Genomic DNA, 15287 nt, shown 5'->3' on the forward strand with positions numbered 1-15287 from the left:
TTGAGCTCTTACTGTGTGCAGAGCACTGTACTAAGCGTTTGGGAAGTACAAGTTGGCAACATATAGAGATAGTCCCTACCCAACAGTGGGCTCACAGTCTAGAAGGGGGAGACAGAGAACAAAACCAAACATATTAACAAAATAAAACAAATAGAGTAAATATGTACAAATAAAATAAATAGAGTAATAAATACGTACAAACATATATACATATATACAGGTGCTGTGGGGAGGAGAAGGAGGTGAGGCGGGGAGGATGGGGAGTGGGAGGAGGGGGAGAGGGAAGAGGGGGCTCAGTCTGGGAAGGCCTCCTGGAGGAGGTGAGCTCTCAGTAGGGCTTTGAAGGGAGGAAGAGAGCTAGCTTGGCAGATGTGTGGAGGGAGGGCATTCCAGGCCAGGGGGAGGACGAGGACGTGGGCCAGGGGTCGATGGCGGGACAGGTGAGAACGAGGCACGGTGAGGAGATTAGCAGCAGAGGAGCGGAGGGTGCGGGGTGGGCTGTAGAAGGAGAGAAGGGAGGTGATTTAGGAGGGGGAGAGGTGATGGAGAGCCTTGAAGCCGAGGGTGAGGAGTTTTTGCCTGATGGGTAGGTTGACTGGTAGCCACAGGAGATTTTTGAGGAGGGGAGTAACATGCCCAGAAGATTCACTGCCTGTTCTCCGCCCTACGTAGACTGTGAGCCCCATGTGGGACCTAATCAGCTGGTATCTAGCCCAGAGCTTAGTACAGTGCTTGGTGCATAGTAAACTCTAAGTAAATACCACAATAATAGCTCTTTGTGGGCAGGAAGTATATCTGCTTATCATTCTATTGTACTCTCCCAAGTGTTTAATACAGTGCTCTGCACTAAGTGCTCAAAAAATATGATTGAATGAATGAATGAATGATTTTCCAGAACCAGCCCTCTGTAGGTGGGGAGAATAAATGTCAAACAGGAGCTTCAACTCTTTCCCAAATTGACGGAAGGGAGAGCAAGGAAAAATTGAGGGGGAGTAATGAAAACTTTCCTGGTGAAAATGGGTTGAGAGGACTGATTTTTGTGCTTTGCTCTCCTCAAACATAACATTCCTCTTTCTGACTCTGATGTTGCACTTGAGTATACCTGACACAAAAATGGGACAGATAAAAGGCAAATTAATAATAATAATAATAGTATTTGTTAAACGCTTACTATGTGCCATGCACTGTTCTACTCACTGGGGTAGTTACAAGGAATTCAGGCTGTCCCACAAAGGGCTCACAGACTCAATCCCCATTTCACAGATGAGGGAACTGAGGCACAGAGAAGTGAAATGACGTGACCAAAGTCACACAGCTGATAAATGCTCTAGCAGGGATTAGAACTCATGACCTTTGACTCCCAAGCCCCAGCTTTTCCCACTAAGCCACGCTGCTTCTCTAAATTGATCTGCCAAGAGCTGCATAACCAGTTAAGAAATGAAACCCACAATCATGCCAGGCACAAACTCTGAGCACTTCAAATGTGCTGACACCTTGGAAGGTATGAAACAGTGTGGCAGAGTGAATAGAGTGCGGGCCTGGGAGCCAGAAGGATGTGGGTTCTAATTCCGGCTCTGCCACTTGTCTGATGCATGACCTTGGGCAAGTCAATTCACTTCTCCTGGCCTAAGTTACCTCATCTGTAACAATGGGAATTTAAGATCATGAGCTCCGTGTGGGAAATGAACTGTGTCCAACCTGATTCCTTTGTATCTACCCCAGTACTTAGAACAGTGCCTGACACACAGTAAGTGCCTAACAAATGCCCTACCTCCTTCCCCTCCCCACAGCAACTGTATATATTTATTACTCTATTTATTTTACTTGTACATATTTACATATTCTATTTATTTTATTTGTTAATATGTTTTGTTTTGTTGTCTGTCTCCCCTTTCTAGACTGTGAGCCCACTGTTGGGTAGGGACCATCTCTATATGTTACCAACTTGTACTTCCCAAGTGCTTAATACCGTGCTCTGCTTACAGTAAGCGCTCAATATATACTATTGAATGAATGACTGAATGAATAAAAAAAGCAGTGTCCAATTGTTCTGGCATCCCCATGGAGCTGACTTCAAAGACTTCCTGGGTCTGACAGCCCTTTGAGAATGAAAGTGTGAAGAGAGGGGAAGAAAGGACCTTGTAAGACTAAGCATTAAGTGAATATTAGTTGCTAGGCATGGTACTAAGCATTGGGGAAGATTTGAGATAATCGGTCGGACATTTGAAATTTGCTCCACTCCCGATCCCATTTATATGCATATCTTTATATTATCTATTTTAAATTACTTATTTATTCATATCAATGTCTGTCTCCTGCTGTAGACTGTAAACTTGTTGTGGGCAAGGAGCCTGTCTACCAACTCTATTCTACTGTATTCTCCCAAGCACTTGGTACAGTGCTCTTCACGCAGTAAGCACTCAATAAATATGATTGATTGATTGGACACAGTCTCCATACCACATGGGGCTCACGGTCTAAGGAGAATGATTTAATCTTGCCTCTTCCCGGAACTCCCTCGCATTTCGTATCTGACAGACCACCACTCTCTCCACCTTCAAAGCCTGATTAAAAGCACCGCTCCTTCAAGAGTTTACCCAGACTAAGCCCTAATTTCTTCTGCTCCCTCTTCTTTCTGTGTCACCCTTATACCTGGATTCACAGCCTTTATTCATTCCTCCTTCAGTCCCTCAGCATTTATGTACATGTCCGTAATTCATTTATTTATATTTTTGTCCGTCTCCCCTTCTGGACTGTAAGCTTCTTGTGGACAGGGAACATATCTACCAACTCTGTTATATGGTACTCTCTCAAGTGCTTCGCCCAGTGGTCTGCACACAGTAAACACTAAACAAATATGACTGATGGATTGATTGATAAGACCTTTGGCCTGGGAATCAGAGGGACTGGGTTCTAATCTCAGTTCCGCTACATGTCTGCTGTTTGACTTTGGACAAGTCACTTCACTTCTCTGTGCCTCTGTTTCTTCAACTATAGAATAGGGATCCAATACCTGGTTTGCCCTCCTACTTAGACTGTGGGACAGGGATTTGGACCTAATTAACTTGCTTGACACAGAGTAAGCACCTAACGAACATCATCATCTTAATAATAATAAGTGGAAGAGCCATGTTTAAAACCTAGGTCTTCCGACTCTGAGTCCCATGCACTTTCCACTAGGCCACCCTGCTTCCACTTGGCTGCTGCTTCCCAGAGATGTTCCACTGGGTGAACATTTGGGACTGGCTGAAGGAACATTCAGAGCTCAAAAACGAGCCTACCATTGGTGGATGGGTATTTTCCAGGTACCTTTGCCTAAGGCCCCCCTCCCTACGTCCCCATCCCCCCCACCCTACCTCCTTCCCTTCCCTTCCCCACAGCACTTGCATATATATTTGTACACATTTATTGCTCTATTTATTTTACTTATTTATTTACTATTCTATTTATTTTGTTGATGATGTGCTTATAGCTTTAATTCAATTTTTTCTAACAACTTTGACACCTGTCTACATGTTTTGTTTTGTAGTCTGTCACCCCCTTCTAGACTGTGAGCCCATTGTTGGGTAGGGACTGTCTCCATATGTTGCTAACTTGTACTTCCCAAGCACTTAGTACAGTGCTCTGCACACAGTCGGCTCTCAATAAATACGATTGAATGAATGAATGAATGAGGCCGAGTCACTAATGGATGAGGCTCAGACATAACCCATGCCTCAGGAGGATTTTGTAAGCTCCCTCTAGGCTGACACCTTCTTCTGGGCTGGGAATTTGCCTGTTTATTTTTCTATTGTCCTCACCTAAGCACTTAGTACAGCATTCTGCACACAGTAAGCGCTCAATAAATACAATTGACTGACTGATTTAATGTGGGGAGGTCAAAGGTATCCTCACCCTCAAGGAGAGATGTCCTCAGCCCAAAGGTGTTCACAAGCAGGCCCCGCTCCCAATTCCCACTGGGCCCCACTCTCAGGTTGGTCCTGGAGTGAAGACGTTGGGGGCCCTCCTCCCATACTGACCCATCAGGGGAACGCGGACCATCTTCATTGGCTATAGGATGGGTGAAAGTGTCATTCCCCTCAGCCCCTGCCATGGTATGTCTGGGAGCTTCAAGACTCTGGTCCTTCCTAGGGTCCATATGTGGCTCACCTGACTCGGAATTGGAGCCCCGCTGCCCTTCTTCCTGCAGAGGGGTCGGGGTCCAGGCACGTTTGGTCCCACGAAGGATGGCTTTCCTGTTCTGGACTGGCCAGGGACCACTACTCGGGGCTCGGATGGCGGCAGCCATTTTAGAGCAGGACAGCGGAGCACTGCTAGAGGAAAGCACATATCTGCAAATGATTTATGTATTTTAATATCCATCTTCCCTCCTAATAATAATAATAGTACTTGTTAAGCACTTACTATGTGCCAAACCCTGTTCTAAGCGCTGGGGTAGATACATGCTAATCAGGATTGACACAGGCCCTGTCTCATTCATTCATATTTACTGAGTGCTTATTGTGAGCCAAGCACTGTACTAAGCACTTGGGAGAGTACCATATAACAACAGACAAATTCCCTGCCCAAATGAGCTCAGAGTCTGGGGAGGAGACAGACATTAATATACATACATAAATCAATCAATCAAACAATAAATTACAGATACATACATATGTGCTGTGGGGATGGGAGGGAGGATGAATGAAGGGAGCAAGTCAGGGTGACGCAGAAGGGAGTGGGAGAAGAGGAGAAGAGGACAGTCAGGGAAGACTTCAAGGAGGAAAGTGCCTTCAAAAGTCTTTGAAGTGGGGAGAACAATTATCTGTCTGATATGAGGAGGGAGGTTCTCACCCGGGGCTTATACTTTTAATTCCCATTTTACAGATGAGGGAACTGAGGTCCAGAGAAGTGAAGTGAGTTGCCCAAAGTCACAGAGCAGATATGTGGCAGAGTTAGGATCAGAACACAGGCCCCTTTTTTCCAGTATATGTTGTGCTTACTATGTGCCAGGCATTGTACTAAGTGCTCGGGTGGATACAAGCTAATCAGGTTGGACACAGTCCCTGTCCCTCATGGGGCTTAAGCTTTTAATCCCAATTTTACAAATGAGGGAACTGAGGCCCAGAGAAGTGAAGCGACTTGCCAAGGTGACATAGCAGACAGACAGTGGAGCTGGGATTGGAACCCAGTTCTTTCTGACACCCAGACCCGTGTTCTTTCCACTAGGCCATGTGGTCATGGCCCCTGTCCAACACAGAAGAGAACCACCGTCCATGGCACTTGCTGACACTTGGCATTTTCCTGGTGTATGACCTTGGGCAAGTCACTTCACTTCCCTGTGGCTCTGTTTCTTCAACTGTAAAATGGATATTCAATACCTCTCTGTCATCTCCCACATTTTCTGCCACTAAATTCTGTCCACTCTTCCTCCGGAACATATTCAGGATCTGCCTCTTCCTCTCTAACCCAGCAATCACTACACACATGCAGGAGCTTGTCACATCCCGCCTTGATTAGCACATCAGCCTCCTCACAGACCTCCCTACCTCCTGTCTCTCCAGTTCGAGTTCATGCTTCTTTCTGCTGCTGGGATCATTTTTCTACCAAAACATTCAGGCCATGTTTCCCCAGTCCTCAAGAACCTCCAGTGATTTCCCATCTACCTCTGCATCAAACAGAAAGTACTGACTATTGTCTTTTAAGACAATCGTCCTCTTCTTCCTACTTATCCACTCTTTTCTCCCACTACACCCCAGGTGCTACTCTTCATGCTTCTCAGGCTCACCTCCCAGGATGTCGATCTCATCTCTCCAGTCATCCTTCCCTCTCCCCCGACTGGAACCTCTCCTGATCGCAGCTGACCACTGTTCTCTCCATCTTCAAAATGATAATGATAATAATCATAATAACAATTGTGGTATTTGTTAAATGCTTACTATGTGCCAGGCACTGTACTAAGTGCTGGGGTAGATGCAACATGATTGGATTGGACTCAGACCTTGTCCCACATGGGGTTTACAGTCTTAATCTCTATTTTAGAGAGAAGTGAAGTGACCCTCCCCAGGGCATACAGCAGCTCATCATTAGCTTTAAAGGACTCCACCACCTTGCCCCCTCCTACCTCACCTCGATAATAATAATGGCATTTATTAAGTGCTTTCTATATGCAAAGCACTGTTCTAAGCACTGGGGAGGTTACAAGGTGATCAGGTTGTCCCATGAGGGGCTCACAGTCTTAATCCCCATTTTACAGATGAGGTAACTGAGGCACAGAGAAGTTAAGTGACTTGCCCAAAGTCACACAACTGTCAGTTGGCAGAGCCAGGATTTGAACCCATGACCTCCGACTCCAAAACCCATGCTCTTTCCACTGAGCCACATTGCTTCTCTCTCCTTCTACAACCCAGCTGACACATTTCACTACTCTGGTGCTAATCTTCTCCCTGTGTCTCAGTCTCTTCTACCTAGCCACTGACCCCTAGCCCACATCCTGCATCTGGCCTGGAATGCCCTCCCTCCTCAAATCTAACAGACGATTACTCAACACCCCCTTCAAAACCTTGTTGAGGGCATATGTGCTCCGGGAGGTTTTCCCAGGCTAATCCCCACCGTTCCTCTTCTCCCACTCCCTTCTGCATCACCCTGACTAGCTCTCCTTGTTCTACCCCCTTCCCAGCTCCACAGCATTTATGCACTTATCTGTCACTTATTTATTTGTATCAGTGTCTGCCTGCCTCCCTCCCACCCCACCCCCGCCACCTCCCTACAGACTGTAAGCTCACTGTGGACAGGGAATGTGTCTGTTTATTGTTGTATTGTACTCTCCCAAGCACTTAGTACAGTGCTGTGTACACAGTAAGCACTCAATAAATAGGATTGAATGAATCCATCAATGAATGAAGTGGGCAAGAGTCACTGTCTGTCAGATTTGAGGAGGGAGGGCATTCCAGGACAGAGGCAGTATGTGGGTGAGAGGTCGGAGGTGAAATAGATGTGATGGAGGTGAAGTGAGGAGGTTTCACATCCTATGGATCCCGACCTAGAGTTAACATCAGTGATGAGAAGCAGCATCACTAAATGAGAAAGAACATGGGTCCCAGAGTCAGAGGACCTGCCCTGTGACCTTGGACAAGTCACTTCACTACTCCAGACCTCACTTCCTTCATTGGCAAAATGGAGATACAATACCTGTTGTCCCTCCTGCATAGACTCGGTGCCCCACGTGGGAACTGATCATCTTATATCTATCCCAGGGCTTAGTACAATATTTGGCAGAGAGTAAGCTCTTAACAAATAGCAGAATTATTACCAGAGGATGGGTCTGAGAGGGACTGTGGGCTCAGAGCCTGCCAGCCATTTACCATCTTCCCTGATTGTCCTGTTCTAATTTCCTGTAACCCAGAAGCTCGAGGGCCAAACAGAGAGGCAGAGCTTGGAGTCTGGCCTAAGGAGGGATCGCTCAAGGCGTTGGAAAGAAAAAGCACTTTTGTTCTTCCAGGCAGGGAGGGAGACTGCTGGGAGAATTCAAAATTCCTACTCTATTGGGAGTAGCTTACCAGTGTGTTACATGCCTGCTTATTGCTGACCTGCCCCAAGGAAACCAGCATGGTCTAGTGGATAGAGCCTGGGCCTGGGTGTCAGGAGGACCTGGGTTTTAATCCCGGCTCTGCCCCTGGTTTATTGTGTGACCATGGGCAAGTCACTTCACTTCTCTGGGCCTCAGTGACCTCATCTGGAAAATGGGGATTAAGACTCTGAGCTCCATGCAGAACAGGGACTCCATCCAACCCCATTTACCCATGTTCACCTCAGCGCGAAGTACAGTGCCCTTCACAAAGTAAGGGCTTAACAAATACCGCCATTATTACTACTATGATTATGTGAGTTCACGATGTGAACAAGATGTCCAATTTCAGGGAGGGGAAGCCCGGCACATATTAAGTGCTTAAGGAATATCATGAAAACACACACAAAAAAACAAGAGTCATTGAAGCAGGTAGCTTGACCCTCAGGGATTGCTTCACCTCCAGCTTCTCTCCTGACTCTCCCCTCAGCATTCTCCAGTTCAGAATGACTAAAGACCCACCTGGGGGCATTATTCGAGCCCCTCTGTCTCTCCTCTTTTTTTTAGTGATATTTGCTAAGCACTTTCTATGTTCCAGGCACTGTAGTAAGCACTGGGGTAGCACAGGCTAATCAAGTTGGACACAGTCCACCCCCTACGAGAGGCTCACAGCCTTCCTCCCTATTTGCAGATGAGGGAACTGAGGCCCAGAGAGGTGAAGTGACTTGCCCAAGGTCACACAGCAGACAAGTGGCAGAGCTGAGATTAGGCCATAGATTCTCTGACACCTAGGTGTGGTCTCTTTCTACTAGGCCACACTACTTTTCTTCCTCCCTTCCCTGTCTTTCAAACATGACCCATTACATATCTGTAATTTATTCATTCATACCAATAACATTTATTTATATCAATGTCTGTCTCACGCCTGTAATTCATTCTTTTATTTATATTAATGTCTGTCTCCCCCTCTAGCCTGGAAACTCACTCTGGTCAGGGAATGTATCTATCATCTCCATTATACTGTACTCTCCCAAGCGCTTATGGTACAGAGCACACAGTAAGCTCTCAATAAATACCATTGATTGATTGATTGATTGACCCTGCTTGCTAGCACCTCCCCTCCAACACAGGCAGAAATAAGGAGAGGAGCACAAGTCTGAGTGCTCTCTGAAAAGAGTAGTGACAAGAGGTCAAATGGGAAAGGATGTTGAAGTTTTGGTTTCTAGGGTTAGGATTATTTGGAGATTTTATTTACCTGGGTTCCCTGGCTGCGATTATGCAAGGAGCCACGGGTTGGCACCCCTGACAATACAGGACATGGAAGACAAGCGTCAAAAGATGAGGGTATTGGGGGAAAGGAATTTCTAGGACGAAATATCATTTCTGCATTAATTTGCAGAGAGACTTTCAGCCCTTAGGGAAACAGAAAAGTAGTCCTGTGAAGTGGTCATTGCATTTTCTTGAACAGGCTGAATTCATTCATTCATTCAATCATATTTATTGGGGGCTTACTGTGTTCAGAGTTGAGGACTCATCTCATTCTTTGTGAAGGGGGTTCCAGGAATTGCTGACCTTGATGTGATTTTGGAATGATCAAAAAACCCATGCTCTAAGTATTTGCTCTTCACTAAGATCGAATCAATCAGTTGATCAATAGTGTTTATTGAGCACTTACTATGTGCAGAGCACTGTACTAAGTTCTGGTGAGAGTACATTACAACAGAGTATCAATCAGACGTATTTATTGAGGGCTTACTGTTTGCAGAGCATTGTATTAAGTTTATGGTAGAGTACAATATGATAGAGTATCAATCAATCAATCAGTAATATTTATTGAGTAGTTACTGTGTGCACTCTACTAAGTACAATATTTTATCAGTCAATCAGTGGACTAATTGAGTGCTTGCTGCATACAGAGAACTGCACTAAGTGTTTGTGAGATTACACTACAACAGAGTGTCAATCAAAAAGTCAGTGGTATTGATTGAGTGCTTACTGTCTGCAGAACACTGCACCAAGTGCTTGGTAGAGTACAGTACAGTATAGGGTCAGTCAGTTGATCAGTGGCATTTATCAAGTGCTTACTCATTTACAGAGCACTGAAGGAGCATGGCCTAGTGGATAGAGCATGGGCCTGGGAGTTGGAAGGACCTGGGTTCTAATCCTGACTCCTCTACTTGTCTGTTGTGTGACCTCGAGCACGTAAGAAATCAGTTAAATTCTCTGAGCCTCAGTTACCTCATCTGTAAAATGGGGATTAAGGCTGTGAGCCCCATATGAGACAGGGACTGTGTCCAACCTGTTTAGCTTTTGTCTATCCCAGTGCTTAAAAGAGTGTTTGATACATAGTAAGTGCTTAGTGAATACCATCCTTATTATTAGTATCACTAAGCACGTGGGAGAGAACAATGCAACAAAGTTGGTAGACACCAACTCACAACTGGGCAGTTTATAATCGCAGCCTACCCTTTGGGTACTTAGGATTCTGTATGACTCCTTTCATTCTTTTTGATTTTGGAGATTGAGGAGCTATGTGAATGATTCAGTGGTTAACCTATGGAACCTCAGTGGAGCAGCACAATAGCATGGTATCATCTCAAGGAAGGAAGACTCTCACAAAAGAAGCAGTACAGTCTAGTGGCTAGAGCATGGGCCCCAGAGTCAGAAGGACCTGGCTTCTAACCCCAGCTCCTCCACTTGTCTGCTGGGTGACCTTGGGCAAGTTGCTTCATTTCTCTGGGCCTCAGTTCCCTCATCTGTAAAATGGGGATGAAGACCATGAGCTCCATGTGGGACAGGGACTGTGTCCAACCTGTTTAGCTTTTTTCTATTCCAGGGCTTAGAAGAGTGTTTGATACATAGTAAATGTTTAACAAATACCATTTAAAAAAGGTCATCATCATCAATCGTAGTTACCAAACATTTACTAAGTTCTTGGAAGAGTACAATATAGCAGAGTTGGCAGACACATCCCCTGCCCACAGAGGTCATCTGCAAAAGAATAGAGAGACCAAGATGGGAGATGTTTGGCTTAAATTCAGACAGGACAGTCTTGGTCTTAAAACTGTTGTTACTTCCCAAAGGAATGGAAGAATCTACTTGCCAAAATGAGTCCCTAAATACTGCACATCTATTTTTTTCAAGGAATAACTTTGTTCACAACCACAGAGTAGCTGCCAATCATCTCTAGACTGTAAGCTCATTGTAGGCAGGTAATTGTTTATCATTGTATTGTACTCTCCCAAGTGCTTACTACAGTGCTCTGCACACAGTAAACACTCAGTAAATACAACTGAATGAAAGAAGGAATCTCCAAACACAATGGTCTGGTCTCTTGGAACAGTCAATTTTCACGGATTGCTTGGGAGCATCTAGTTCCTCTCTAGCAATCTTAAAGGTCTCCTTTTATGAGCCCAAAATGATACACTCCATTTAACCCTAGCTTTCTTATGGTATTCTTTAAGCACTTACTTTGTGCCAGGCATGGTACTAAGACCTGGATACATATAAGGTAGTTAAGTTGGACGCAATCCACGTCCCACCTGGGGATTCCCATCTTAATCCCCATTTTATAGATGAGGTAACTGAGGCACAGAGAATAATAAAAATAATCATGGCATTTTGTTAAGTGCTTACTATGTGCCAGGCACTCTTCTAAGCGCTGAGGTAGATATAAGCAAATCCAACTGGACCCTATCCCTGTCCCACATGGGGCTCACAGCCTCAACCCCAATTTTGTAGATGAGGTAACTGAGGCACAGAGAAGTGAAGGTCACACAAGTGACAGAGTCAGGATTAGAACCTAGGTCCTCCTGACTTCCAGGTCTGTGCTCTATCCACTAGGCCATGCTGCTTCCTGATGACAACATACGGTCTGAGGGAAAAAACACAGGTCTTGGAGCCAGTGGATCTGATTTCCAAACATGACGCCACCCACTTGTCCATTGTATGACCTTGGACCAGTCACTTAAATTCTCTGGGTCTTAGTTACCCCATCTGTAAAGTGATGGGGAAACTGATCTCTCTCCCTCTTAGACAGAGAGTCCCTTGTGGGACAGGGACTGTGTCTGAGCTGATTATCTTGTACCTATCCCTGTCCTTGGCACAGAGTAAGCTCTTAACAATCATTATTATTATTGCTATTATTATTTCCTGCTCCAAAGCAAACCAAGAATCTGCTGGCAAAGAGAGGTATTCAAAGTTCAAGCTTCCTCACTTCCTCTTACCCCAAAGTCAATTAGTCAATCAGTGGTATTTATTGAGCACTTCCTACGCGCAGAGCACAATATTAAACCCTTGGGAGAGTACCATGTAACAGAGTTGGTAGAAACATTCTCAGCCAAAAAGTAGCTTTACAGTCTAGAGGTTGAGATTAGAGTCTGGAGGAGGAAATTACAGTCTAGAGAGTCCACTGAAGCAGCGTGGCTCAGTGGAAAGAGCATGGGCTTTGGAGTCAGAGGTCATGGGTTCAAATCCCCGCTCCACCAACTGTCAGCTGTGTGACTTTGGGCAAGTCACTTAACTTCTCTGTGCCTCAGTTACCTCACCTGTAAAATAGGGATTAAAACTGTGAGCCCCCCGTGGGACAACCTGATCACCTTGTAACCTCCCCAGCCCTTAGAACAGTGCTTTGCACATAGAGAGTGCTTAACAAATACCATTATTATTATTATTATTATTATTATTATTATTATTATTATTATTATTATTATTATTGTTTCCTCATCCATAGCAGGGCATTATGGACAAAGGCACATCTACACCATCACTGCTTCCAAACAGCATGGTCTAGTAGATAAACCTTGGACCTGGGAGTCAGAAGGATGTGGGTTCTAGTCCCGGCTCTACAACTTGTTTTCTCTGTGACCTTGGGCAAGTCATTTCACTTCTCCGGGCCTCAGCTCCCTCATCTTCAAACTGGGGATTAAGACTGTGAGCCCCTCTTCCTCCCTTCAAAGCCCTACTGAGAGCTCACCTCCTCCAAGAGGACTTCCCATACTGAGCCCCCTTTCTCCTCTCCTCCTCCCCATCCCTCCAGCCCTACCTCCTTCCCCTCCCCACAGCAGCTGTACATATGTTTGTACAGATTTATTACTCTATTTATTTTACTTGTACATATTTGCTTTTCTATTTATTTTGTTAATGATGTGCATCTAGCTTTAATTCTATTTGTTTTTACGACTTGACACCTGTCCACATGTTTTGTTTTGTTGTCTGTCTCCCCCTTCTAGACTGTGAGCCATTGTTGGGTTGGGACTATCTCTATATGTTGCCAACTTGTACTTCCCAAGTGCTTAGTACAGTGCTCTGCACACAGTAAGCACTCAATACATATGATTGAATGAATGAATGTGGGATAGGGACTGTGTCCAACCTGACTGTATTGTATCTACCCCAGCACTTAGAAAGGTGCCTGGCACATAGCTTAACACATAGCTTAACAATTACCATAAAAAGGAAACAGAGCTACCCCTTTCTCCATCTCCACCACCAACCCTACCTCCTCAGCCTCCTAATTTGAATCCCAGACTAAGCCCCCCTTTTTTCCTCAGCTCCCCCTCTCTCCCATCTCCCTGACTTGCCCTCTTTGCTCTACCCCCCACCCCACAGCACATGTGTAAATATATACATATCTATAATTTTATTGATTTATATTAATGCCTGTTTACTTGCTTTGACACATATATAACTCTATTTATATTGATGCCTATTTACTTATTTTGATGTCTGTCTCCCCACTTCTAGACTGTGAGCCCACTGTGGGCGGGGATTGTCTCTCTTTGTTGCTGAATTGTACTTTCCAGGCATTTAGTACAGTGCTCTGCACACACTAATCGCTCAGTAAATACGATTGAATGAATGAATGAATACATTCTATCAAACCATGTTTAAGACAAGGACATCTCAAACTTAGTAACCAACATTACTCCTTTCTGTATATTTTATTTTCCCACTGCCCCCTCAGAACAAATCCTCTGCTGAAATGTACGCCTTCCATAGGCCTTCGCTCTCTGTTTTGGTTCCCAAGATGTCCTTTAAGATTGCAAGAGAGTAGGTCAATTATATTTATTGAGAGCTCACTTTGTACTGAGCCCTGTACTAAACACTTAAGAGAGTACAATATGAGAAACACATTCCCTGTCTACAACGAGCTTACAGTTTAGAGGGGGATTCAGTCTCCCAGGCCTGTGAAAATTGACCACTCCTGAAGACTAGACTACTGTATCTGGAGACAGTTGGTCAGCACACTGGGGTCAAGGATAATGATGTTTCACTGCAAGAAATGCATTGCATTGCATGTACCTATCTTTAAATTTGATACCATAAATTACTTATTTAATCATATTAATGTCTGTCATCCCCCTCTAGGTTGTAAGGTGGTTTGGGCCGGAAGCATGTCTGCAAATCCTGTTGTATTGAGTGCTTATTATGTGCAGAACACTGTACCAAACGCTTGGGAGAGTACAAGTTTTGGCCAACATGTTCTGTACCCAAAATGAGCTCGCCGTCTAGAGGTGCCGTAACCTGAATTCTCTCCCTCTCCCTCTCCTTCTCCCCGACTCCCTCTCTTATTTATCAAGTTTCCTTTTACTCTACATCACAACCCCTGCTTTTCTTTCCTCCCACCCTAACCTACTCACTGTGCCTTGTTCTAAACCTTCCCGTCTCCAACCTCTGGCTCACTTCCTTCCTCCTGTCTGGAATGTCTTCTCTTTTCAAATCCTCCAGGCCCCAGCACTTCCCATCTTTAAAGTCCTCTTGAAGGGCACAAAGCATGTCTTTGACTTTTGTATTTTGGCAAAAATTTAGTACAATGCTCTGCAGATAGTAGGCACCTCGGACAATACTCTTGCACACAGATGGGGCTCAATAACCACATTGGTAATGATGAAAATGGTATTTGTTAAATGCTTACTGAATGCCCAAGCACTGGAGTAGATATGAAGCAGTGAAGAAGTTAGAGAAGCAGTGTGGCTCAGTGGAAAGAGCCTGGGCTTGGGAGTCAGAGGTCGTGGGTTCTAATCCCAGCTCTGCCACCGGGCTGTGTGACTTTGGGCAAGTCACTTAACTTCCCAATTGCCTCAGTTACCTCATCTGTAAAATGGGGATTAAGATTGTGAGCCCCACATGGAACAACCTGATCACCTTGTATCTCCCCAGTGCTTAGAACAGTGTCTTGCACATAGTAAGTGCTTAATAAATACCATTATTATTATTATTATTATATGATGCAATCAGATACACTCCCACAAGAGAAGCAGCTATGGCCTAGTGGAATGAGCATGGGCCTGGGAGTCAGAGGTCAGGGTTTCTAGTCCCAGCTCAGCCACTAACTGGTTGTATGACCTTGGGCAAGTCACATAACTTCTCTGTGCCTCAGTTCCCTCATCTACAAAATGGGGATTAAGACTGTGAGCCCCTTGTGGGACTGTGTCCAAACTGATTAGCTGGCTTCTACCCCAGTGCTTAGAACAGTGCCTGGTGCATAGTATGTGCTTAACAAATACCTCAGTTATTATTATTAAGCACTTAATAAATGGCATAACAAATCAAAACCAGGTGGAATCCTTTCCTGGTTTTTCAACCTGGACATCTGTTAGCACTAGACTGCGACTAATAATTAATTCTACTCAACTCCCAAGAACAACACTCCCCCGCATCCCCACACCTGTGTCTTTCATTAGAATCCCATGTCACTTTGGAAAGGGTGACATTCTTTCTTTGACAGCTAATTAACTTT

The 15287-nt window shown here is 44.8% G+C and overlaps 1 protein-coding gene across 1 annotated transcript in view; it reads right to left on the reverse strand.

Moving 5' to 3' along the window:
- Window positions 1–4288, reverse strand: part of ITPRID1 (ITPR interacting domain containing 1) — a 59660-nt gene extending 55372 nt beyond the window's left edge. Inside the window, exon 1 of the mRNA XM_038759227.1 lies at window positions 4150–4288. Within this exon, the coding sequence (XP_038615155.1) occupies window positions 4150–4288 (139 nt within the window). The remainder of the gene's footprint in view (window positions 1–4149) is intronic.
- Between the last annotated feature and the right edge of the window lie 10999 nt (window positions 4289–15287).

Source organism: Tachyglossus aculeatus, chromosome 2 (genome assembly GCF_015852505.1).
Source record: "Tachyglossus aculeatus isolate mTacAcu1 chromosome 2, mTacAcu1.pri, whole genome shotgun sequence".
Taxonomy (NCBI): Eukaryota; Metazoa; Chordata; class Mammalia; order Monotremata; family Tachyglossidae; genus Tachyglossus; species Tachyglossus aculeatus.